General features: G+C 34.0%; 1 protein-coding gene across 2 annotated transcripts; it reads left to right on the top strand.

Moving 5' to 3' along the window:
• Positions 1 to 27,301, top strand: LOC140743322 (uncharacterized). Of its 2 annotated transcripts, XM_073074491.1 has the most exons (16): positions 1 to 101; positions 1,466 to 1,557; positions 9,599 to 9,700; positions 10,023 to 10,133; positions 10,477 to 10,557; positions 11,833 to 11,958; positions 12,386 to 12,460; positions 15,246 to 15,338; positions 17,404 to 17,499; positions 17,956 to 18,096; positions 19,268 to 19,369; positions 19,603 to 19,713; positions 20,148 to 20,204; positions 21,371 to 21,457; positions 25,223 to 26,106; positions 27,245 to 27,301. In XM_073074491.1, exons 3-15 carry the CDS (start codon positions 9,602 to 9,604, stop codon positions 25,385 to 25,387), a joined length of 1,344 nt encoding a protein of 447 aa, XP_072930592.1. In that variant the 5' UTR covers positions 1 to 101; positions 1,466 to 1,557; positions 9,599 to 9,601; the 3' UTR covers positions 25,388 to 26,106; positions 27,245 to 27,301. The 2 variants fall into 2 exon arrangements, with proteins under 2 accessions (XP_072930592.1, XP_072930593.1); XM_073074492.1 differs by lacking the exons at positions 1 to 101; positions 15,246 to 15,338 and having other exon boundaries at positions 1,420 to 1,557.
• The last annotated feature ends 483 nt before the right edge of the window (positions 27,302 to 27,784 follow it).

Genomic DNA, 27,784 nt, shown 5'->3' with positions numbered 1-27,784 from the left:
TGGAGCTCACATCTCTCTGTCGATGCGGGACTCGGCTGGAGGCTGGTCGACAGATTTTTGAATCCGGTGGTTTCTGCTTGATTGCTGACGGGATCTTTTAGGTGAGATAACATCTTTATTCATACTTAATATGCTTTCTTATTCGTTTTATGTTCAACATTATGCCCTTTTTACATTATTTATTTGTCTAGTGTATCGCAAATTAGTGAGCCACTTCGTCGGCTGTCGGACATTTTAGTTGATACGAGGCGCTGTACGCGGCTTTGCTCGCGTGATTTATTGGATTTTCGTGGCGTTCTCTTGAAGTGTTTTTATTGTTTGTCTTTTCAAAGTCGGTTCTTTCGTCGAGATAGATACAGAACAGATAAAGAAATGTAAAATACATATTTTATCGTGTTTTCATATTGTTTGCTTGGATAATGGTGTTTATTTAAAATATTTATTTATATGCGATCTGATATTTATTGTATTTTATATGTATTAAGTACTTACTTCATTATTTTATTTTCTTGTGCCAGTTTCTATATGAACTGATATTTTTGCAATTTTTTTTCGCTGATGCACTTTTAGATCTTCGTATTGTTAATACGTGCCATAAAAATAAAAATCAAAATGTATGTCGATAAACTATTTTCAAATTAAATTATAAAATCCTAATAAAATGTTATGCGCGTCTTCATAAACAGTTCGTAAACCGCGAATTAATTTTGATTATATTTTTACCAACATATTTTAGCGAACAGGAATATGTAGATTTCATTGGAGGTGAAGTTTACTAAGATTAATGCATAAAATAAAATGGTACTATTGGAAATAATATAAATAAATAAGCCTTTTATTAAAGTATATCTTTTATTTATAACATAATATTCATATTATCCCTCGCTTCGCTATCCCCTATATTAACATTAAAATATATTAGAATATATATTTTAATATGAATAAATTAAGTGTTATCTGATATATAAAAAAAAATCTTTATCAACAAGATGTAAAATTATTTAAAGTGTGCAATAACTATTTTCGTTATATTAAAATATAATTTTTGTTATGTTATGTTGCGGGTATCTAATATATAAAAATTAAAAAAAAAACTTTATCAAAGTTTATCAAATTTAAAGTGTGCAAAAAATATTTTCGGTATATTAAAATATCATTTTTGTTATGTTCCAGCGCCTTAAAATAATCATAGAATCATTATTACACTTCTTAAAAATTCAAATTATAATTATTATATTAGGTATTGATCATAATAGGCATTAAGAATATTCTAGTGCCGGATGACCTACATAAATATACTTTGACCTTTAGCTAGGGCCCGGGAGACCTAGGTATGAGGCGCTGAGGCGCGCATGTGCATAAGCTGCACAAGCGCAGCGCGATGCCTCTGCAGCCATCAGAGCGATTCCGCGCCGCGTACCTTCGACACGTTCCCCTATCTTAAACTGAAAATTCCATTTTTCAGCAACAAGTAAGGAAGAGCATCGTGAAGACGTGTAGCGACCTCTGAGGAGCACATCTTTCGTCTCGTGACTTTGCTGCGCTTCGAATTTTGAGGTAAGTCATGTTATACTTCATTAATCATAGTACAACCCCAGAGCCATTTTGGGCAACCATTATCGATTGGCCATCTTAGTGCTCCGATGTGCGTATTTGATATAAGTGCTAATTGAAATTCAGTTTAGGACTCTTGAAAGCGAATAAAGATGAGTGTCAATGTTGCATTAGTGTTAATGTAGAACGGTGTATCAATTGTGATGTTTTATTAAAATACTAAAAGTCATTGTGATATCGATCGATCATAGTACACTTTTGGTAACATCGCGTGAATACCTAATTAGTGGTGAAGTGACTTTAGAATATCATTATTTGAAGTATTCAGACTATAAAATTTAAATAAATAAATAGCGTTGTGGATACTTGTAAGTGGCTGAAGACAAGAGAAGAGTCTAGTCCACCCATTGAGGACAACAAAGGATTTCTTGGAAACTTATCGATCCAGATTGACCGAACGCCTACAGAGCTCCGGTGCGTAGCTACAGTTGGCCTATCGAAGAGCTTTTACTAAGTATATATTGATTTAAATTATTGTTATTTGAAGAAGACTGGTACGGGTGTGAGCATTCCAATAATAAGATAAATCAATAACGGTAAGTACTTGTGTGTGGGCGCTTCACATATTGAAAGGCTGCTTGCTTGATACAAATTGCCTTGCTTATATAAGTTAAGTAATTATATAAATTCCCATTTAAAAATGTGTACTTATATATTATTAATAATAGAATTGTACAGGTTTAATAAGAATATGTGTATAAATGTTTAACTGTTTTTAAAAATAAAACATGTACCTACCTATAAAAGAGCTTTTTTGTATTATTCGTAGAAAACCTTTTTATTTTATACCCTATCATGAAGATACGTAAATAAAAATAATTGGCCCGCCATATTTGGAGCATCCGCCATCTTAGCACGTCCGCCATTTTGTTCATCATTGGACTTAGAATGATATCAAAGAATTGATTACTAAAAATAAAGATATTAAAAATAACTTTTTAAAAACAAAGTTTTTATATTATTACAAAAAAACTAATACTCATGCCACGGGGGTGCATAAAAAATGCGTCCGCCGTTTTGAAACGGCACCAGTCTGAATTTAAATGACGTCTGTTAGGGTCGTGGGACTCAAATAAAAGTGTGGACTGTATAACTATAAGACTGGTTTAATAAGGCCGCTTAATTACAGGGTTATCCCGGTCAAAACAATATTTTTAATTTAAATTGGACGTGGTCGACGGAGGTCGCAAGCGTGTGTTCGGCTCGTACCGCCACCGCACCGCCCGCGCCGATGACGTTGCCCGCCTATTCCGCCCGCGCGTCTCCTCCCGTGCGTGTTATGTAGGAATCTCAACAACGTGATTATGCAAAAAATTGAACAAACAAAACGTATATTCAACACCAAGTTCAATGCAGTTTACTGGTTACAAATTAAGCTGCAGTATTTGATCTGCAAATACTAACGAAGTAACAAGGCAAACAAATATCTATTTAATATAAAGGTCAGCATGAAGTTAAAGCATATCATTAAACCTGCACTAAAATGTAACAGGTGGTAACGTACCAGAGCAACCTTGTAGATCAAACATTTGATACTCTTATTTATATGAAAAAGCGGTTTCGAAAAGCAAGCATTTTTCTAAAAACCTTTAATTTCATACATATTACGGAGATACATAAAAATCTAAAACGTAAAATAATAATTGGTCCGCCATCTTGGGATGGCGCCATCTTGTTTATCGGACACGATTCGTCCGATAACGTCGTGACGACCTTAGTCCGCCACTGGTTATATTTATCGTCATGCTGTCCGTTTTTCCAACGGAGTTTCTTGTAAGATGTGTAACTATACTTTTGTTTTATTAGATGTTTATTATGTTTTCATTTTTTTAATTAAAATACGTACCTATTAATACATAGGCTAGAATACTCCCACTTTTTAATGTGGTGTCATTAAAGATATGATGATGCCACGTTTTAATCGGTGGGTAGAGAAAAGCTTTATGGATCCCATACGGATTTATTCATTAAATTTGTATGCGTGAAAATTCTGCGACATTTAAGCTATGTACACACGGTCGGTTAAATGACAGCGGCATAATAAAAAGCCTTGATGTATCGTATAGCGATTAATGGTCACAAACTGTCTGTGTATGTTTTCAGCCTTAATATTACTTTAATACACATAATACTATGGATTTGATGAATTCTAGAGTTATCCTGTAGGTGTGTGAAGAGAGGGATAAAAACTAGTGGTGGAATCATTAAAGAGGGGGGGAAGAGGCGGTCCACTCCAGGCCATTATCCTTGAGGGCCCCAAACACAGTTGATAAAAAAGTCGTCAGAACCAAAACAATACCGGTCACCGGAATCATATGTATATTTGGGCGAATAAATGTATGACACATTTGTAATTTTGTAAAGTCAAATAAACTTTTTATAACACATCTGTAATCAGCTGAGGTCGGCCACAGATGCGCCGCTTCCCGGAGGACTAAGCTGGAACGTCTCGGATAAGTTTCTTTTTTTTTTCAGACAAACGTGCAGTCCACCTGATGGTAAGTGGCTATTGCCACCCATGGACATCTGCAATCAAACCCAGATAGGATTACATATTCCTATCCTTCCTTTCCTACACACAGCCTTCAAACCAGAACACAGCCGCGCTTAATGCTGCTGTTATGAAGCAGAAATAGGTGTGACGGTGGTGCCGGAGTCGAACCATACAGGGTTCTACCACCTTAATTTAAACTATCCGTCCGATTTATTTAATGACAAAAAAAGTTAATCTACTTACAATATGCGTAGCGAAAATGTATCTTAATTAATAGTTATTTATGCATGATTATTTTGGCTATGTGGCTTCCATATAGAATTTACGTATCATCGTATCGTACATCAAGATAGTTCTGACAGCTAAGTATAGCATAGCCAAAACACATATCTTTATGAATTGTATTCTCCAGATTAATCTGATGTACTTATAGGCTGTAATCATTCTAATCCGATTAATATAAGGCACAAACATCCATACATACTCACAAACTTTCGCCTTTATAATATTCGTTGGATATTATAAAGGTTTTGACGCGGTGTAGTTTCAAAAACTCCACATGTCCGATTAATCTAAGTTTTTGTTTAGAATATATCCGCAAATTTCATTTCCATCGTCAAAAATACTTTGTGGCGAAAAGGCCAGCGACAAATTTATAATTTAGCGACTAACACATTGCGTTTTCCGGGAGTACGTAATTTAGTAAATTAAAGAAGTAGTTATGGTGAATTCAACGTTTACTGATAAATGACCAAAATCGACAAGAAGAGAATAATAAAAGTTATTTACTATCTTGGTGATTGGTAACAGACTCCAGATTTTCTTAAAATGTACTGTTGTACGTGTAGATTATCAGACATCCACAATAGCTTATACCTATATATAGTTAAAAAATATTTTTTTACAAATCAGATGCAATTATTTTATAAGTATAGCGGAGATTAAATTTAAGAGTAAAAATATGCCTAGGATAATTCGCAAAAAAAAAAATTACAATTCCAAAAAAAATGAATCTAACGTAAGTTATCAACCACAAGCATTTAAACTGGTTCTGGTTCTGGATCAAAGGTAGCTTTGCTCTTCATAGGTCTTCTGACGAAAGGTAGATTTAATAATTTATTGTTAATTAATAAGTGACCACATCTTTGCTGATATAGGATCTTAAACTGAATATACCATGCACGATACGCGAGCCCTTATAAAGCTGCGCTTTTTGCTAGTTTTGGAAGTCAAATTTAACCTACTTCTAAGTTTCGTCGAAATCGAAATTCGACATCGAAATTAAACTTTGTAGGTGACTTTGAGGTAATAACGTGATATTGTACTGTATTGCACGTTTAAGGTCGGTAACAAGCGTAATTTAAATAGAAACCTGATCATCACTTCTTACTATGTCTCAGTTCGTTACTTGCAAAAAATGGCATAACTTTTTTCTTCAATTCTAAATAGTACGTATATGTCGACGATATCCCAATACCGCACTTTATTAATAAACTGAACGAAACGACTTTAATATGAGAATCACTTTTATTCACTTTTATTTACAATTCGAGCAGAGTAACGGCTTACACGACTGATTAAATGCGAATGTACCACGCTCTACCAGCGCGTGGACTTAAATACTACTCGAGTGACAAACAGCATAAGAACTACCTCACATCACTTGTTTTGTTATAACAAGTGACGTGATTCACAATAAATTTAACTGTTAATAAAATAACATTATATTGAAAATATTGTTTTAAAAATACGAGAATAAGTATTTTAATATTATTATAATTTACATAATTTATTTGGTATGACTAACAAAGTGTTTTGAAGTACTACCGGAAATCGTCCATATTTTAATCTAAACATTAATAATTAATAATGAATTTTATGTTACTCCAAATAATTTATCTTACACAAATTATATTTGTTTTAATAAACAAGCGCGTTACAACACGCAAACATTCCTTACAAGTTTTCATAAATCGCCAAAAGAGGGTGCTACTAGTAGGATGCAAATTAAGCTAAGTTTTGTTTATAAAACAATAAAATTGGAGTCATAATAATCTAATTGATTTTTACTTTGAAGGTTTGCAACAATATGAATTATTAAAAATAAATTACAAAATCAATGTTTTAAAATCAGTCGAAAGAATCAGTGCAATGTCTAAGAGACATTGAGGTTAGATCAATAACAGTATTGTAATTACGAATAATTATTTTAAACATTAAATATTATAATATAAACGTAAGATACAGATTTACACCCATAAATAATTATTTTAAACATTAAATGTTATAATATAAACATAAGATACTGATTTGCGCCCATATATACCTTTCCAAAATCTCTATTTACTAGACAAGGTTTTATTGCAATGTGCAGTTATAGTTCAATATATTTTTTCACTGCGAATAGCCAAAGTTGGGGCGAAAATATAAGAAAGCTTTCAATCTCTAAATAGTCCTATTTTTTCTTGATTTCTTAATATATTTTAACTAATTTACATTTGCATATGGTAAACCAACTATATGTAGATTTTTACGGAAAAAATAAGCAATGGTTCACCTTATTTATACATGAACTTAACAAAAGGAGATGACAGGGAATATTTTTTAAAAATCTAATAAAACAACCGATATTTGCAATTTACAAATATGGCAATTGTAATATTTTTATTTATTAATTTCTATCTAATCGTGTCAAAAGAGTATTTTAAAAGTTTTTAATTTGCCCTCTTACTTCGTAAGGATGTGTAGATTATTGCAGCTGAATTTTAAACCAGTAAACTGCATTCAACTAAGATGTTGAATATACGTTATGTTTTTTTCTCTAAGTAATTTAATATAACTGACGTTTTTGACTAAAGCACTGAACAACTGCACTTTGTAAAAATGCCAATTATAATACATTTACTGGAGAAAAAATAAGGTCATTATTATAGTTACTTCATGTTGTTGACTTAAAACTATTGTTATAAACAAAATAACAAACATTTATTAAATAGTAATAGTAAATCAGTTAGTAAAAGTTTAGTATCGCCACATAAGCAATCAGATATTTGGAAAAACAATTTAGGTAACAATCGTATTACATTTTGAAAATTCAACATTAAAAACTTCTAATGAGATTTAATTCTTTCAAGTGTTTATATGATAGGATATCTTTTTCAAAGTTTTTAATTTATATTTAATATAATTACATATGAATTATTTATATTTAGTATATTGTTTTCGGCGTAACGGCCGCGCCGAAACGTATTTTTGGAGTTAAATTTAAGTAATAAATAATCGTAGTAGAGTTCCAAGAATAAAAAAAATCTAAATTTATCTTCTTAAAAGAACTTTACATCACTTAACTTTAGTTCTAGATTTATTAACGAAAATCTAGTCATTTTGCCATCTTATTTTGTTTTAAAATGCATTTTATGTGCAATATAATCCTTGACATACATTTTTCTATACCTCATTCTGAGTCGAATGAACTACTCTCATATTTTAAGAAGCTTTATCTCTTTTTTCACGTATTAGAACTTGCTGACTAGACTACTCACTTAAGGTGTTCATAAATATTAGATATTGGTTTAATTAGGGGAAGTAAAAATGTTTCAGTGAGAAATAATAAGCTGGTGGTCATATCCTGAATCCAGAAAGGCAGGACTATGGGTATAGTATACATGAATTTCTCATAGGCGGCTGCAAAAATTAGCCTAGCGACTTTGTGGGGCGCGCGTTGATTTTTACAAAATGTAAGCAACATTATAACTACTTTTCTAAGTTATAATATATATAAGCTGTGCTATGCTCTGAAATACTAAACACACTTTTCTAAATGAGAATGTTTCTCTGTTTCCTTCACTCCCTCCCGTGTGAACATGTTTTTTTCTTAGAATGTGCATTGAATTCTATCTAGCTGGTGCGTGCATAGCTGCCATGCGATTTTACAACAGTGCCATGCTTAGGGCTTTTGGCGAAATAACCACTACAGTTTTGTCAGATAAATTTAAGAGTTTATTTTATATCTCACATATCCAATAAGTTTTCATATGCAAGGAAAAATATCTTAAAGCTAAAACTAGGTTTGACTCAAGAGTAAAGATATAGTTTTTATAAAATAATTGACTTAAATATATTCTCATGAAACTTTCAGAATAGAATATAATTGAGGAAACAAATTGCCTCAATGCAGAATATTTCAATACAATAAATAACAAAAGCTAAGAAAAGTAAAATTAAGAATAGATGACAAAAAAGCTAAGGTGTTACGAAAAAAATTGGAAATGCTATTGATTATTATGTAATAAGTAAATAGAATAATAAATTAAAAGAAGGAAAATCCTGCCTCACTATTGGATTATACTAAAGAGTAAGAATATTGTGCTGTCACAATTTCATAAACATATTCTACATTTATGAAATGGTGACTGCACAAAATCTAAAAGAATACTTAATTTAAAAGCAACAATTTTTAAAATATTGTTTATGAATTACTGCATTATCAGAATTTAAGACTTGGAATTTGCATTACTAAATCGTAGTTATTGATGTAAAAGCCACCAGATTAGGTTGTAGTACTTCCATTACTTGCAAAACATACGAAACGCCGAAATAAAACGAATAAGTGCCACAGGAGTTGAAACAGTATAGTTTACAATTTATTATTAAAATTCAGCATCTTAATAAAAATGACAACATCATTATTACTATCCCAGGTCCAACTAACAATAAATTTAAAAATGAGAATCATTTTAAAAAACATAACACAAATTATAATTAAAAGTGAAGTATTTATAAAACCAAAAAATTAAATAACATTTTTTTTAAATATATGACATTATATAAAACATAGATCGAACAAATGACATTGGCAATGTGTGCTAAAAATTGAAGAAGTTTCAATATGATGTATTCATGCCAACACAATCTGCGATTGTCCATATAGACCTGTATGTGGGTATGGCTATGGTCAAGGAGTCTGTTTCAGTTATATGTGGCGCGCATGAAAATGTATGTCGCAAATTTCAAAAGTTAAGGGTGGGTTGCACCGTAAGCTTGTTTAAATTTTGTTAAAGTTAACTATAACAATTGGATGTAATTATTCTGTGTTGCAGCAAATTATTTGTCACTAAACGCCTTTAACCGACTGAAATCAAGCGGTAAATGTTAAGCGTTAGTTATGACTATTTTTCAATAGTAACTAAAATAGTGCAATTAATTATTTTTTTAATTGTAGATATGACGATTACTTAGGGTTATGAAAACCTTTAAAGTTGCATGGTGCAGCCCACCCTTAATGTATTTGTGATTGTGACATTAAAATCTACGATATTCTTAAAACATAGCCTGTGTGTTAAAATATACAAAACTGAACAAAAATATATAATTATATTTGCATGCTATTTTATTGTTAAACAATATCAGATATTTTAAAAAACTTGTGACATAACGTGCATATTTATATGTTTTAATGTATTCTAATAACTTTTTTCTGATTTTATGAAGGAGATGGATAACGGTGATCAGCCGTCTGGCTCAAAACGTCGCAAGAATAAGAAGCGAGGCGGCAAGAAGCGTTCTAAAGGAAAATCTAATGCTGTACATAAGGTAATTATTGAATAATTGAGCTTATTGTTTGTTCTTCATATGTAATATGTAATGGTTTACCTACCAAAGGTCTACAATTGACAATTATACAATTACTGTATACTAGCAATTATGAAATTTCGATCGTTGGTAACCACGCCTCGGAATAGCATGTGTCCCTTATCACAACCTTAAAAACCTTGTGGTGGTGGCGCCACCGGAGTCTAACTATAAGGGCTCCTACCTTCATCACTTTTTACCTTTGCTTGTTTTCAAAATACGTATTTTGTTGTATTTTTGGTTGGTTGTAAATGGTTTTTGATTCATGTTTTTCTTACAACAGAAAACTCAGGCTACCTCTGAGGCTCAAGTAAGACAGGAACAGGAAAATCAAAATCAGAGGCATCAGGCACAGGAAGAAGCGACCGCGGGACCGGCGACAAACGATGGCAAAGTAGGTTTAAAATCATTAATTTATTCACCTATAATATTGCTACTTAGCAGAAAAACTTATCAAATGGTTAAGCAAAAAACAATTTAAATAGAAAAAGAAATCTGAGAAAGTAACATATGATTAAAAGGAACAAATATACCTAATATCCCTTATTAAAAACTTTGAAGAATACAGGTTTTTAAAATATTTCGGTTTCTTAAATTATTACTTACTTTATCGAGTATCATTCACAGTTCTTGGGTTAATGTTTGGGTAGTTGTAAAGGATATATAAGATAAGATATATTATAAAGGATCTATAAGGGATAAGATAAAGGTAAACATTAATTGTAATTTATTTACAGACAGAGATTATATACTGCAACTGTTTCGAACGCTTTACCATCAGGACCGCCGAACCTAGAAATGCTTTCAGACAGTTTAAGGTGAGAAATGTGATTTTTATTAGTTACTGCGGTAAAAATATATAAGTACTAGATGACCCGGTGAACTTCGTACCACCTAATTATGAGTGACTATCTGTGCCCCGTGGTTTCACTCGTGTAATTTATGTATTATGTCCATAAACTACTGGTAAATGTTAGGAAATGGCCACAGGAGAACAGGAAAATATAAAATACAATTAAATAAAATTCACTCTACCTCTCTGCACTCTGTTATTTTTACAAACACGCGAAAAGAAGTACCTTTAACTTCAATAACGGTTTTTTTTAAGAAACTTTCTTTACTTATAATACTCTATTGGGGTTGATTGTTGAATAGCTAAAGATGCTGAAACACGTGTGTAAATAGAAAGGCCGTTTATAACAGTCTTAAGGGTTGATAAAAAAATACAAACAGTGACTCAGATGTTTCATTATATCTTATGATAATTTTCATAGTGCTCCAAATTAACGGATTTTAAATTAAAGTTCCATACCCGATTAAACGACCCTAAGGATTGATTTTCTGAAAACGGTGAAATATGTGTTCTATTATTTTCAATCAAAAAGCTAAATTTCAATTTTCATAGACTTTGCTTCAAAATCTGCCGACTTCTAAACGAAGTGCCTTCTAAAGCCAAATGCAAATTTTTACAGTCTTTGCTTCCAAATTAACGGATTTTAAAATAAAATTCCAACCCCTATTTAACCTAATTAAACTACCTCTCCACCAATTTTCAGTCAAATTGGTTCAGCCGTTCTTGAGTTATAAATAATGTAACTAACACGACTTTCTTTTATATATATGGCTATTGATTCAGCACGTGTTCGAAAATAACTCAATGATAACAATTTTTTTTTCAATTCGATCGCAGCGCCAACTGTTGGGAAAAACTATCATTAAAATAGATTATAATTTAATATTTGAAACTGCGATGGTAGCGAAGTCTGTCGAATCCAATGTGAAACATTCCAAAATCAACAACTACTTACGAATTAAAAATTAATTAAAAAAACCTTTTCCCACGGACTAAATTGTGAATCTAAACCATTTTCAAATCCCCTTGAACACACACAACAAATTTCATCAAAATCAGTCCAGTCGTTTAGGAGGAGTTCAGTGACATACACACGCACATAAGAAATATATATATATAAAGATAGGCGCATTATGGTCTGTTGCGACATATCACATAATATCAGATACATATTTTTAAGAATGATTTTTTTTATGAATATGGGTGTCTTCAACGTTTTAATGTTATAATATAATTGCAGTGTGATGGCCACTGCCACAACGAGCAGCAGAATGCTGCCCTGATCCCGGAGGTATCGGCGCACGCTATTTCCCCCACCTACTTTAAGGACGCCCGAAGGAATCAATTGTACCTGCATTCCGCACAGGTATTCACATTTGCTTTGTCATAGGATCCATCGTGATCTCCCGATCTTACTTTGGCAAAGATTGCATCTGCAAACTGCAAACTAAATAAGTTACACTTTTCAGAATTTAAATGTTATAAGTTATAAGTGCACTGCTGTATTTTGGTTGAATTAGGACTTCATGTCTGTGATTAAATACAGATTAGTGTTGATATAGGTGTAGCAAGCGAACATGCAATCCACCTGGTGGTAAGTGGCTACTGCCGCCCATTAACGTCTGTAATGAACCCCAGAAAATATTAGATTTCATCTAGAGATCGGCCACAGATGCGCCGCTACTGGGGGCTATACCGGAATACAACACTTTTACTTACCAACAGACGAAACCAGTTTGTTATGTTGTACTAAAATAACTTTGGTATGTAATGTATATGTATTATATGTACAGAATGCGGATGATGATGTGCCCGGACGCCCAATTCGTCACAATGTATCCGCGGCCTGGCGTCCATGCCGTTTTGAGGTAAGTACAACACTTCTCAAGCAAAATCAAATCATCAAATCATACATCATGTAGGTACACTTTTTTCATACTTATATTTTATTAATATAAAAAAAAATGTATACACGTACTAATATTCTTATAATGTAAATTATTTGTGCCTATAGTTTAACTATTTATTATATTACTGTATGTACGTACAATTGACATTTAATACTTTCATTAAATAGGTAACTTACTCGTATTATTTAAATCAAGTGGTTAGTTACGAAGGTAACATCTTATGTACTAGAACAAGATACATACATAGTTTACCTCATGTGGTTTCTTTGTCTGCTGTGACATCTTATGAACTGCATTTTAGGGTACCGTACCCAAGCAGCAAAAGCTGGAATCGCGTGCGTCAGGTCGAACAATTTGACAGCATGTCACAAATTTTTACTTACATATATAGATAGAGATAAATTGACATATATAGATTGAATTAAGTTGATATCTTGTATTAATTGCTGTGAAATTTAAATAGTAAAAAATGATGGCACGAATCAAATGTACTAGGATGTAAATAATTAAATTCGAACGTACTTAATTAATTAATTGGAGTGTCTCCTGACAAATAAAAAATAAATACGAGCTTATAATTATTATATGATATGTGAAATTGTTAAAAAAAGAAGTAGATAATGGAAACTATCAACTCAATTTTACAACCCATAACCCAAAAAAATAACATAATTGTAAATTAGAATTATATACAGGTACATATTGTAATGTGTACTTGAGTAACTATGTATATTTTCCATTATACTACATTATGGCCTTAGAGATTGCGAAAGTAAATTAATTTTCAATTCTCTTCAGAAATACTTAGAAATATAAATATGTTTTTGTTGCACATTAATTCTATTTTTATCCGACTACGGAACCCTTTACTGTGCTTAGTCCGACAAGCTGCTTTCATCATTTTATGTGTATAGATGAGTAGAGGGTTTATATATTTTTTGTCATTCCATAATTGCACATTTGTATGAAAGTACCGTCAATATATGTTAAATATATTTAATGTTCTTAATTTGACATCACTGACTACAATAATAATAAAATTATCATACTAAGTAAATTGAAAGTCCAAAATCCCCACTTGTGGCATAGTGCCTAGAACATTGGCAGCGTCACCTCGCTGTATAGCGAGGCTAATTTTTGGGGCAAAAAACTGCCAGCCCTCTGGTCACCCCAAACAAGGATAAGCCGCCCACGGACCCGACGTCTTAGTTGTAATATTGGTTCAGCTGTTTCTGTAATTAGGTGAAATAAGCAGACGATATATTGGTCCCGATAGATTTTATGTTATTTCCGGATTTTAAGCACATCCTGTCACATTCAGGGAACTTGACCTATATTATTCTAGGCAGTCACAAGCAATTTGTAAGTCAGTAATATTTGATATGTGTAGGTAGATATGTGTAGCCGAATGTTATCGCCTTAAATTCATGCGCGCTTTCATATTTCGGACGATGCATTAAATTATTGATCTCAGTTGTTATTTCTGGATAACATTCGTTAAGACTTAATGGAAATCTGGGCGGTTTAAAAATATATGCTATTCCGTCTTTACCCTAAGGCTACAGGGGGCCCGTGCCCAAAGTCCCCGATATAAGAGGGCCTCCGAAAATAACTGAATTTTGAATAAGTGAATACCAGAGTAAGTAAATATACTGATATTCACTTACACGACGCACTATCAATATGAACATTTCTAAATTTAAATCTATTATTCACTGGTCGGATTTATGTTTTCGTTAGATTATTTCCAATGGCCCCCGAATCCAAGTGTGCCCAGGCCCCGGCACTCCTTAAGATACCCTGAATATATGACAGAAGCTAGCACTAGTCCATATCTTCCTTTATCGATGAGGGCCTTTGGCAATAAATTTGGTGAAGTACTTATACCCTTCTCCTTTCTTAGTATTTGGTTTCCGTGATAATATTTCTTTAATTTCGATAAGACGTTTTACTGTCTGCTTAATCTATAAATCCTTATGAGCTGTCAATCTGGATTGAGTTTGAAGATATTTTCTCAGTTAATTTTGGACGTCAATTCATTTATTGTTATTCTGCAGCCTGTATGTATTATTAAAATAATATAATCTGAGAGTATTATAGCTCTTTACTGAATTTTGGGATCATTAAGGCTATGAGTTTTAGGGATCTATTATTTGAAAAAAAAATCTCAGCACTATTTTGATGATATACTTAGAGTACTAACAAAAATCCAACTATCGAGTTGTGGTCTTCAATCGAACATAGGTTACCGTTTGTTTTGAAATTCGTCTTCAAGTGTAGTCATGGAGTTGTGGTAGTATTTTCCGGCTTCATTTCAAGACTGTAGATTCAGTTTGTCTTAAATTTGTAATGTGTATTCCCTGATGCTTCGTCTTCGATTTTGGAATCAGATGACACAAAATTGACAAACAAGAATTGAACGGTACTTTCACTTAAAGATTCACTCATACTACTGACTTAGATCATTTTCAAGATTTTTTTAAATTCTTCTAGAAGCTTCTATATCATCTCCTAAGTTTATTAACGCAATTGTAACATTGCAACCAGAGCATATCATCACTTGTCACAGTCATAATCATTATGAATCCATGTCCTGTAAGCACCATGAATAATGAAAAACAAGTTTATACCCTCACCAAGGATCAAACATGTAACTATTGTCACCAGGAATGTGATGTCCACTGTAGCATGAAGTATTATTATAACGTAATAATATATGTAATATATTTATATTTAATAACAGCGTGCAGATGACAATCTTGGACAAGATAGCGATTCGGATGATTATCCGGATTTAGACCTGGCTGCGGCCTTCAATGGCTATGAGCCAAGTAATGTAAGTTATTGTTGGTTTCTGGTTGACTCAGTGAACCTTGGTTTGAAAGTTAGGAACTGCAACAATTCACGACAAAGTCAATGATTGGTGTATTTTTATGGCAGTTTAGTGCAATTCTATTCTAGGCTCGTTGCAACATTGGTGTTGGTGCGCGTGTGTATTTATATATGTAAGGCTAGGATAACATTTCTTTTCTTCAAAATTATCTATTTTATCTACCTACGGAAAATATGGATTTGGTGTATTTTGTACTACAAAAATTGACTTTTTTAAAACTCGATGTAGTAATCGGTTTTTGAACAGGATTTTAATTTTTGGAAATCTTGTCAGTTTATCTTACCTTTGTTCGAGGATTGTTGCAAATTTTGCTTATTGATCATTAATATTATCGCTTGTTTCTGGAAAGTGAAATTTTAAAATATGATTGCTAACAGTTATGTTTGATTTCTTCTGGTTTTTATTTGTAAAGGCGACATTAATTTTTATTTACCTGTTTTCTCATCTACCTAATATACTTAGATGTAATATCATTATCTTTAAGTCTTATTATTTAGATAGTAACAATTTATTTTAATGTTTGGTATCTATCAGGTATATTTGAACATCAACTGACTACTTTTGTAAAATGGTATAACTTTCCAAACGTGAACTATTTTGAACACATTGACACATTGATTACTTTTGAAATGCCAGATTGAATAGCGGTTTAAGCAGATACTGTCTTGCAATATCTTGGGTTCCAGCTCATGGGTCCTGATGTTGTAAAGGTACTGCGAAAAAATGGGAGCAAGTGATTTTAAGTAAATAATGTAATGCTTACGTTACAATATTTTTGATACCTTTCGATTCCATATTTTCAAACTTGATAGTTGCGCGGTTACTGCCAGCTTAAACATGAGCCTGAGGGACTTGCCAATTTGGAATTTGGAAATAAAATCTCTAATTAAATAAGAGATTTTATTATTGAAGTTTTGTTTCCACTTGGCTACAACTTTCGTTGATTGGAATTTTAAGAAAGTTTGAAAAATTATTGACTGTATGCGACAATATGACGTGATGTTGACTTAAAAAATCAAAATGGTGCAGAAGTACGGGCAGTCCAATCCATGTGAGTTGAGGCCTTACAGTTTTAAAGTAAATAATAGGATTGCTAACTTGAGATTCTTCCTGAAGAAGTCTTTAGCCTTGCTGTTGCCGAGTACATAACTAATGGAATGCTCAAAATTCCTTGAGTACTGCCAGCTCAAATTATTATTTAAGCTGTAAATCAGACACTTTTTCATCATATTTCGAATAAATAATGAAGTTTGCAGGAAAAAATATTTCTGGGAAGATCTTCGGTCTAAATAATATGATGATGCTCAGTACATTATTATGGACCATGGGAATTGACAATTCAAAATTAAAACATTTGTTTAAATTTGAGGCCAATTCATTGGCCAGTCATAAAAATACTGTCCATCTAAACCAGATTACCTCGTAACCACTGACCACTAAACCTATCATAATCATATGCATAACTAAAACAAAATCTTATGATTTATTTTTATTATTTACATACATTTTTATTTAGGTTTATTTATAATCTTTATCATCATTTTATCTTTACAATATTTGTTGATAATTGCGTTTTTATAAAAACCTATGTTGATATTATGTTTTGTAAGTCCGTAAAACGGTTTAATAATTGAATCAGTTAATGTGGCATATACATATATTAAAGTCTTTACTAATTGTATGCTATAGCGGACCTATACATGTACAACTATTTCGGTATTGTTGTTATTATATTGCCATGCAGTATTTCCTTTGTTCCTAACTATATGCCGCGCATGCGAATATCAAATAAAAAAGGAAATGTTTGAAAATATTTATCTTATGTTATGTAGGGTAATCAAAGTTGCGAAAAACATATATTATAGTAAATATATACTTGATTATGACAGTTGTTATTAAATGCAAACATGAGTCCCATTTGAAGTCGATTATTAATACGTTTAGTTCTATATTTCGCGTGTATGCTACTAGATGTCAACAGATGCGTCATGTCGTTTTTTGATTACAGCGTTTTGAATCCTGCAACCACGGTATACTGGATTTTAGCCAGCCTGGCCTTGCGTTTCCCATTCCCCCACCACCGCCTTCGTCAGAACCGGAGAGGGTAAGAATCATCATCATCAACCTTTGCTTTCTAGTGAGACAGGGATCTCGCTTCTGTGTGAGGCTTTAGGCCGTGGCGTAGATTTCCTAACGATGTTTTCAACGTTAAAATAATGTTTTTCAAATACCTACATACATAATTTCGAAATATCAAAGGTGCTTCCTTGGGATTTGGATCAGGACCCCAGCGTGAGAAGTCGAATTACCATCACACAATACACTACTATTACTATTGTTTTATTTCATTTGAGTGCATTATCTTTTTCTACAAGATTTGCCTAACGATAGTATCGTTTTAATAAGATTTTTCAACTCGAATGTAGAATCTTGATGTCGAATTTTCTTGAAGCCTCTTTTAGTGACCTAATTGGAAGAACCTTCTTTTGTTGTACTTATTCCCTTCTAGAATGTATGGTAAAACAGTTATCTGGATTTATAGCATAATGTTTTGTTACAGAAAACGAATGCCAAACGTGGTCGCCGTGCCGCTAAAAAGAAAGCAGCACTCAACAAACTGAAGCCGGCGGCGCAACCGGCGGAGCAGCCCGCGGCCTCCCGCGCTGCCGCCCCGCCCCCTTCACCACCAAAGGCTTCAAAAGTAAGTTTCTGTACGATAATATTTTCTATCTCAATGTCTTTGGTTTCAGCGTCTCCTACTACCCTCTTTTATTACCACACTTAGCTTGACCTATATGTATGTAACTGAAACAGTTTGAACCGTTCAATTAATTTAAAATTTTGAACACTTATCAAAAACCGATGACAATACACGATTTTAATAATTTTGTCCCATTCATGAATATTAAGATTAAGACTACTTGACGCCCTTAGCAATTCACGTCTGTGGGACCTCTATCCATAAGTAAACAAGTAACGGTTTTTTAAATAAATCCAAACGATAAGTCACTAATGATTACTTACCCCTAACAAGAAAACGTAACCAGTTTTGACAATTGAAATAGTTGCGTAAAAAAGTTTTGCCACGTCTCCGTGCTAAAATGTCCCTATAATATTTGAAATAATTATTTACTTATTATATTAATTACGCAGTATTAGTTATTTATTCGTAATTTTTCACTAATAATGTTTTTATTTGTCTAGAATTCAAAAAAAGAACTTACAAATAAGCCGTTTGTGGCTTCATTCAATTTCAAGGCGGCGAAGTATCTTTTCTAATCTATGAATAAATCATATATAACACGCGAAGTTTCACATTGTGTACTAGCAATTTTTTCTGCTGTTTCTGGTGCCCCCAGGTCAGTAAGGAATTGCTTAACTTGATTTTGAGTTAGTCCGGCATTGCTCAGTCTAAATTAAGAATTAGAACGATCGCCGATACATTGCTTGTTTAATAACTAAGCTGCAACATTTCATGTTAATGTAAGCTTTTCTTTTATATACCCGTTTTAATAGAAATACAGGAACGTGAACGCTACTAATAAAAATGGAAATTCTATGGTACCCTGGCCATTAAACCACAAAGTTTTATGTAGATATTATGAATGTATGGTGTAATAATAACATACTATATTGCTCCTACACAAAATAAACAAAAAAAATGATCAGTGAATTATGTTAGAAAAATAAAGGTTAGCAATATAATAATGAAAAAATAAAAAATAAATAGGACATTAATTAGAGAGCAAAAGAAGTAGCCCGACACAACTCAGCCACTTCATATGATAGTATCACTCCCCAGTCTCTGCCGACATCAAAACACTTACCCACAGACCTGTTTCTGTGCACTTAACTGTTACTTTTGATTACAGAACGCCACAGAAGTCCAGTGGTTCTTAACACACACTAAGGCCCCTGGACAGACTACCGAACCAGAACTTATTCCACTGACGCCTCCGCCACGATTTGATAATGTGAGTGACGATATTTTTACAAGCTTCCTCTCGCGGCAACACACACACACACACATTCGCATCTAATATGTTAAAATTTGTCAAGTCGTTTGGGTGAAAAACAATAATCTCTATAATCGGGCAAAAAATATGAATGGTACTGTCGTAGTGGAAAAATATCATACTTTGAACGTAGCGTGGGTACCCCACTGTATCGCACAGTGCGATATCTACATGTATAACTTTTATTACAGCCCGCTCCAACTGGCCGTGGAAAAGGAGTAGGCAAGCAATCTAAGCCAGCCACGGTCCAACCAACACCTGCTGTGCCCTCGGCGCCTCCTCCGCCGCCAGAATTTGATGATGTGAGTTTCAATGCGTTTAAAATGTTCCTGAAAATTCACACAGCAATCTAAATTCATCATGTATATCTGCTACACCGAGATCGCTATTACTACTACCGATTGAATATCCAGTACCTTGGTGACTATTTTACGCGAATTGTCAATTTATCAAAGGAATTTCTCATTTAGAGGTGACTTGATGTATGCATTGCAATGACTTGGCGTTTACATTTTATTTTCACTTCTTAATCGGATAGAATTGTTAAAACAGCAGCGATTTTATTAATATACTGTAATTTACAAAGTATTATCTTTTATAATACACAATATTTTATTTTTAAGCCTTGAATACATAAAGTAACTAATGTTCGCTTAGTTATGGTCTCAATAATTTAGTTAAGTTTAAAAAATATGTGCGTGATATAGAAAACATTAGTGGTTGTATTTAATTACAGCTCCACTGCAGTGGATCTAGCGGAAATGCTACTGTGGAACATTGCGGATGTTTTGTGGTGAGTGGTAAAAATGCCCGCGGTTCAAATTACATCATAATTGATTCTTAATTAAGATATAAAGGATATAGTATACGGACTTACACATAAGTTGGTATCATCTGCTTTCCTTAGTTGTCACTTTCTATGGCCTATCGACTTATTGAGGCTACTTAAATGTTATTGAGTAGCTGTTGCAATTTCACCTTTTGACTTGAATCTACGTCAACCCATTTCTATCCCATTGCTGGGCACGGGTCAGTGTGGGATGGGTTTAGGCCATAGTCTACCGTGCTGGCCAAGAGCTATTTGGTAGAAACTTTTAAGGTTTTTGGAGTTTACTCCTTAAGAAACGATTTGAGTTATAAGGCCCGGTACGGAAATTTTATGAGGAGTAAAATCAAGTGTAACACGAAAAGTTGAGGCGTAACGTAGAAAGAGACAAACATATATATCTGTAGGATTGAACGTGTAAAAGAATGAGATGGAATACATTACACAGCGTATCTCATTCTCGGGGTCTCCTCTTTGCGCGATACTTCGTAGTCTCACTGTATAGTTCACTACCTCCAGTCTGAGAGTTGAATGTGTGCGTATGTTTGTACGTGTGTGTTGCGCGCCTGCGTATTACGAAGTTCTGCCACAACTTGTATACTGCTGCCGAGTACAGGGTATGCATGCTGTATAATAAATGCATATAGTAGCATCTATTGTATACATCTATATACAACGTACATAAACAGCAACCTAACCATCAAGTTTTAATGTTTTTATTATTATTATTATTTATATTATTTTGTAACATACTTTATGTAATACGCATTATTGAAGTAATATAAATAATCCGAATAATTACAGATATATGTTTGTTTCTCTTATCAGTTTAGCAGATGCGTTCATTTACCCTTTTTTTCTATTCGATATATATCATAATTATCGTTCGTAAGGAGTAAACTCCAATCGTGCGTCGTAGCTGACACACACACACACTTTTTTTTTTTAAAACCTTTCGTTAGAGGATTCCTTCACGGTTACAAAAAGTAATCGTTTATTTTTGATACACACTTACGAGTATTTTGAGACCTCGTTTCTATCACTAAGCTGTCTTAATGACTACTTTAGCAGAACTACTAAACATAACCACAGTGATAATGCTAGAATAATACAGTAAGATTATTTATTTCTAGTGCTCGGCTGCTTGCAGCTTTTGTGCCAGAATCGAGGAAGGGCGCCAGGATGAAGCCGCTGCTTATCCGATCCGTCCCTACAAGAAGGTTAGTAATACACGCAGCCGCTGGGGTATTAGGAGCACAAAGACTAGTCATATAATCCGATACGGTAGGTACTTTAGGATCACCTATACCCGTAGTTCAGTATTCATACATGCGTATGCAAAAATTGGGAACTATGAATACAGGAGTACCGCACACGAACATGAATACCGTTATCCATAATAGATTAGTAGTGTTTTCTATTTTCAATCTTGACCACGAGCAGCTTTTAGTTTTGGTCGGTATCTAATTTATTACACAACAAGGTACTTCACTCATGAGTGATGATAACTATTTTTTCTATTTTTATAAAATATTTTTGGTTATTTAATCTATTCAATGTTTGCCTACTGAATATGTATATCCTACCTTTCTACCTATTTCTACTTTTATATGTTTACTAGCAGAACCCGCGGATTCGCCCGCGTAAAAAATATGATATGACATACAAATAACTGTAATCGTAAATTTGTACCTTTAACAATTTTAACGTTAAAGTAGCATTAATATTTAATTAAAAAAAGTTTTTTTTTCGTCACTGTGTTCCTAAATTGGTCAAGCTTTCTTCTGAAACATACACTAAAACTCTAATAAGTGGACTGTAATGAAACTTTCTTTAAAATATAAGTTTGATGTAGGATACAATAATTATTATTTACACTATTCCATAGGAACCGTCCATGTTATATGGGGCCTAACATACAGTGGTTCTTTCTAGGGTCTCTGGCTGGGCGGTTAGAGCTCCCATTCTTGTCGCCCGCAACTCCAGAAGTTCCCCTTTAATCTTGTACGACAGGCAGGGGATATGTAGCCCTGTTCTAGCCCAAAATTTTAATCCAAGGTCTATGTGTCTACCACATCACCATCACAAATCCATGCATAACCACAACCATACCCCACAGCAGGACAAAATGTTGCCACGCACTGTGTCCAAAGTAGTTGCGATGTACCTAATCAGTATACCAAAATGTAGGCCAATTTGAATAAACTTACGCATTATCATATATGAAATTTGCACCCGTCCACGTTGTCGTGTATTTGTCTTAATAGACGTTATCTGAAATTTCACGTTTCTAACCGCGAACCTAAAGATTCCCGTACACATATCTATTACCTCCTAAGTAGAATTTCAAAAACATTCCTATGTATATATGCATCAATAAATACTTTACCAGCAAATTTCTGAAAGCTAATATTCAACACCAGCGGTCGGCAACCAGACACCCACGGGTGGTGTGTGGCCCGCAACTTTCCCTTGTGGCCCGCGGGTCTGCGCGTTACTAATAATTGGCCAAGTGCAAGTCAAACCCGCCCTGGAGGGTTCCGTACAACCAACATTTTCATTTTTTTTTAATTTCTAGTATATAATATTGCAGCAGCCATTTTCACAATGTGTGTACTTTAACACACATTGTGAAAATTTTAACTGTCAAAACCTCTAACGGTTCAAAAGTTGGTTGGAAAAATATCGAATAGCAGTTTCTTGAATGGGGACCCCTTTTTGAACCTCTAACGGTTCAAAAGTTGGTTGGAAAAATATCGAATAGCAGTTTCTTGAATGGGGACCCCTTTTTGTTTTCAACTTTTTTTTATTTTTAGTGTTTGTTGTTATAGCGGCCACCGTTATGCATCCTCTGTAAGAATTTCAAATGTCTATCTATTACGGTTCCAGAGATAAGAGCCCTGTGACACACGGACAGACGGACAGACAGCGAAGTCTTAGTAATAGGGTTCCGTTTTTATTCTTTAGGTACGGATCTCTAAAAAACCGCTGTTCTGCACTTTAGCACGCGCAATACATTCCCATGTTAAAAATATATGTTACGAAGGCCCGTGGAATTTTGCCCTACACTAAACTTCTCTGCACTCTATCCTTTTTCCAGACACGCCAAAGGAAGAACTTCAATAACGGTTTTTAAAGAATCTTTCTTTACTTATAGTACCCTAATGGGGTTGATTGTTGAGTTGCTAAAAATGCTGAAACAGATGTGTAAACAGAAAGGCATAATGCATACACCCTTTTATAGCTGTCTTAAGGCTTCATCTAAAAAAAAAACAGTGACTTAGATGCTTCATTGAGAACAATTATAATTTTTCATAGTGGTTGCTTCCAAATTAACGGATTATAAAATAAAATTCCAACCCCTATTTAACGACCTTAAGGGCTGATCTTCAAAAAATGGAAAAATAAGTGATGTATTATTTACAACCAGAAAGTAAAACACCAATTTTCATAGACTTTGCTTCTAAATCTGCGGACTTCTAAACGAAGTTTCTACCCCTATTATACCCTCTTAAGGGTAGATTTTCCATGAATGGTGTTAAAAAACTTCTCACATTCCCAACCAGAAAGCCAATTACCATTTTTTACAGTTCTTGCTGCCAAATTAACGGTTTTTAAAATAAAGTTCCATCCCCTATTACACGTCCTTAAGGGATAATTTTTCAAAAACGGTGAAATAGGTGTTCTATTATTTTCAATCAGAAAGCAGAAGACTAAATTACATAGACTCTGCTCTAAAATCTGCGAACTTCTAAGCGAAGTTTCTACCCCTATTTTACCTTCTTAAGGGTAGATTTTCCATAAACTGTGTTAAAGAAGCTCTATTATTTGCCACATGCAAATTTTTATAGTCCTTGCTTCCGAATTAACGGAGTTAGAAATAAAATTCCAACTGGTATTTGGGTTTTCTATCGAAAACCCAAATACCGATTTTCATACAGTTTACATCAAAACTTGAGGACTTTCATACAAAATTACAACCCTTAATTAACCCACATAAGGGTTGATTTTACAAAAACGCTAGAATAAAAGTTTCACTATATCTAATCAGTAAGGCAATGACTAACTCTTATAGTGCTGGCTTTTAAATTGGCAAATTTTATAATAAGCCGTCAACCCCTATTTTACCAACTTAAGGGTTGATTTTCCAAAAACAATGAAATAGGTATTTAATTATTTTCTACTAAAAAGCTAAATACAGATTTTCATAGAGATTAGATCAAAACTGAGGGGTTTCCATACAAACTTACAACCCTTATTTAACCCATATAAGGGTTGATTTTCCATAAACAGTAGAATTAAAGTTCCACTATATTTAATCAGTAGAGCAATGGCTAACTTTCATAGTGCTGGCTTTTAAATTGGCAAATTTTAAAATAAGCTGTCAACCCTTATTTTACCAACTTAAGGGTTGATTTTCCAAAAATGGTGAAATAGGTATTTAATTATTTTCAATCGAAAACCCAAATACCGAATTTCATAGAGTTTACTTCAAAACTAGGGGGCTTTCATACAAACTTACAACCCTTATTTAACCCACATAGGGGTTGATTTTCCAAAAACGGTAGAACTAAAGTTCTATTATATCTAATCAGTAAAGCAATGGCTAACTTTCATAGTGCTGGCTTTCAAAATGGCAAAATCTAAAATAAGCTGTCAACCCCTATTTATCCACCTTTAGGGTTGATTTTGGAAAAACCCTTAGATTATATTTTTATAACTTTAAATCAGAAAGCTAAATACCAATTTTCATCCAGTTTGCTTTAAAACTGACGGACTTACATATTAACTTTCAAACCCCATTTAACCCCCTTAACGGTGGAATATCAAAAAATCCGTTCTTAGTCCGCATCTACATCATAAAATGAAGCTTTATTCCAAATTTCATGATTGTAGCTTCAGTAGTTTAGTCAAAACCTTGATTAATACGTTTTGAACGTGAGTATCTTTTCGCTTTTATATATATAATAGATGTTTATTTCTAGTGGACGCCCCGGTGCAGGTTCTGTGCGCCAATCGAGGAAGGTGATTCAGATTCCGAGGCTGAATATCCGATTGGAGCATACAGATCGGTAAGTAAGCTTTCCATACACACAGCCAAACATATTGGGAGCACAAAGTACTCTTACGAGTATAAACCAACACAATAGGCACTGTGGAACCCCCAATACACGTACACTAGCACTCATACATTTCGATAATGAACAATGTGTACGTTTAATACTAAATTTTCAGGGCAATAAGGATGAATACCCAAGGATGTCATCATCGCAGAACTTCCCCATTCGGAATTACCATACTAATGTGAGCTTCAAAATCTTTGTTTGATAGGATTTAAGCTTTGGCAACTTCAGAACCTTTTTCGCCACAATTGACGGAGGCCTGGAGCATACTTCCTCATGCTGCTTTTAAGATATCGCTTTGAAAATGTATTTGGGTCTCCACTATAGTAATTGATTTGTGTTTCCAGAACGAACCTGATGGTTACTTGACCATCTCAGTTCCCAATCCTCTTCCAGGTCCCAGGTCCAATAGCGCGGACCAAGAAAAGGTAAAAAATATTTTTTTCTTTTGGGTCAAATGCGAATAAGTAGATATAAAACACCTTAGGTAACTTTTAGATAATTGGTGCAACACGGTGTAATGGTGCAACACAGAATTTTTACATTCCACCGCTACCGTTAAAGTTACTGTTTATTAAACTTTAACGCTAACTTTAAACGGACTTTCGATGTAACCCCCCCTAAGGGTACAGGATTGTTAACAGTGCTATGTTTGACAGGTGACTCCGTTCAACGAGGAACGCTGCGCGGCGCACAGCGGCCTGCACACTCATGTGCGTCGCCCGCGTCCCTTGACGCCTGCGAAGGTAAGGATCAGGGGCCCTACCACCATCTTTTGAAAACCATCATAGTTCAGGAAATTGGGACGAAGTTCGTTATCGCGCGTTGCGAAAGGGGGTAGACGGAAAAAATTAAGACCAAAAGTTTTAACGACAATTTTTGTAATAGTTGTAAGCTGTGCGGCGTGCGCGTGTTTCTCTGTTTGTCTCTCTCTCTCATAAAACAAGCCAGTTATTTATGTTGGTTGTATACAGGTTTTTTGTATATAATAAATAATAAAAAATAATAACAATTACTAAAATTGAGCCTACTGATTAAGTTTATATTACATTATATTTGTTAATAGTAAAAAAACATATTTTTATAACTTAAAAGAAATGAAATTTTAATACAATTCCTTCACTAAAAAATCGAAAGGAAATTCGTTCCATCCTGGTGTCCCTCTCATCTTTTATCCAGCTTTTATTAGCTTCGGTTGTATATATTTATTTCAATATTGCATCAACATTATTTTGTTTCGTACCACGATCTCGTTAAATTAGTATTGTTTTGTTCCCGCCGAGTGATGTAAAATAATGAGTAATTTGTTTGTTCCTTATCCAAGAGAAAACGAGACATCGAAACTAGTATCATCTCTTTCGCACCACGGTCTTGATTGTGTTCCGTCATACGCAGTTGAACAAACTTAAACCATTATTAATTTTTCGCTTATCCATTTTATAAAACCAACTGGTATTATAAATCTATTTAGTAAGCAAAATATGTTTGCTTAAAAAATAGTTTTCCTGCAAAAAATAATAATAATTTCGACCGACATGATACAAAACTGCATATTGTAATATTGTAGAAACAATCTTACTTTAACGAGGTCGTGGTACAAATTAAAAATGTATGATTAAAATAATATTGTTTTAAGAGATGGCCCTAGAAGAGTAACCCCCCAGTGCTATTCATTCCGAAAAATTCCGGTCGCCACACTCAAAATCAGGAGTAGCTTAGAAGTCGCTAAAATAAATTCTACCATCAGCATGGGCTGGCGCTAGAGTTATAATATAAGATATTTGTTATCATTTGTACGCCAATATTTGGTACAGTAAGCGTTGTTCCCAAAATCTAAACATCTAATATTGTAATGATTATAATTATAATCTTATAATTTAACAGCTATTGGCTATCACAAAACGCGAGCGCTCTCAACTGCCAAAGGCCTCAGGCTTGCTGGCTCGCCAAGCTGCCGCTTCCAAAAAAGCAGAACCCAAACCAGAACCTGAACCAGAGGTACGTAACAACTGCAGATTTACTATAATTATCCATGAAAGCCCTGATGCGATGTTTTTGTACTAGGTAAAAATGATCTCGTCGTGAACCCATTACTGTCGCACTGCTTGGCTCTAGAGTGTTCTCAGAGTGAGGGACGCTTAAGCTACAGTCCGCGCTGGCTAAGGCTGTTTGTCCACTGCAACGTCACCGAGCCGATACCGTTATGTCGTGACGGCGATAGTTTGTCACTGCTACCGATATCGGCGGTTTATTTCGTTCTAGCTGTCACTCGTGTGACGACGGTCTGTATGGACAAGTCCCAATGTGTTTTACATTACCGGCACATCGGCCCGTCAAAAACTCGGTGTCGATCTAGCGGTCACGACGATCTACTCTGAATATCGGCGGCCGGGATGACGGTGTTCGGGTGACGCTCGTTCGTTG

This window comes from Epargyreus clarus, unplaced genomic scaffold, assembly GCF_041222505.1.
Source record: "Epargyreus clarus isolate Ecla_fem2 unplaced genomic scaffold, WU_Ecla_fem_2.2 ptg000007l, whole genome shotgun sequence".
NCBI classification, from domain to species: domain Eukaryota; kingdom Metazoa; phylum Arthropoda; class Insecta; order Lepidoptera; family Hesperiidae; genus Epargyreus; species Epargyreus clarus.
The sequence above is the reverse complement of the archived record's forward strand: the minus strand, read 5'-3'. Positions and strand labels throughout refer to the sequence as shown.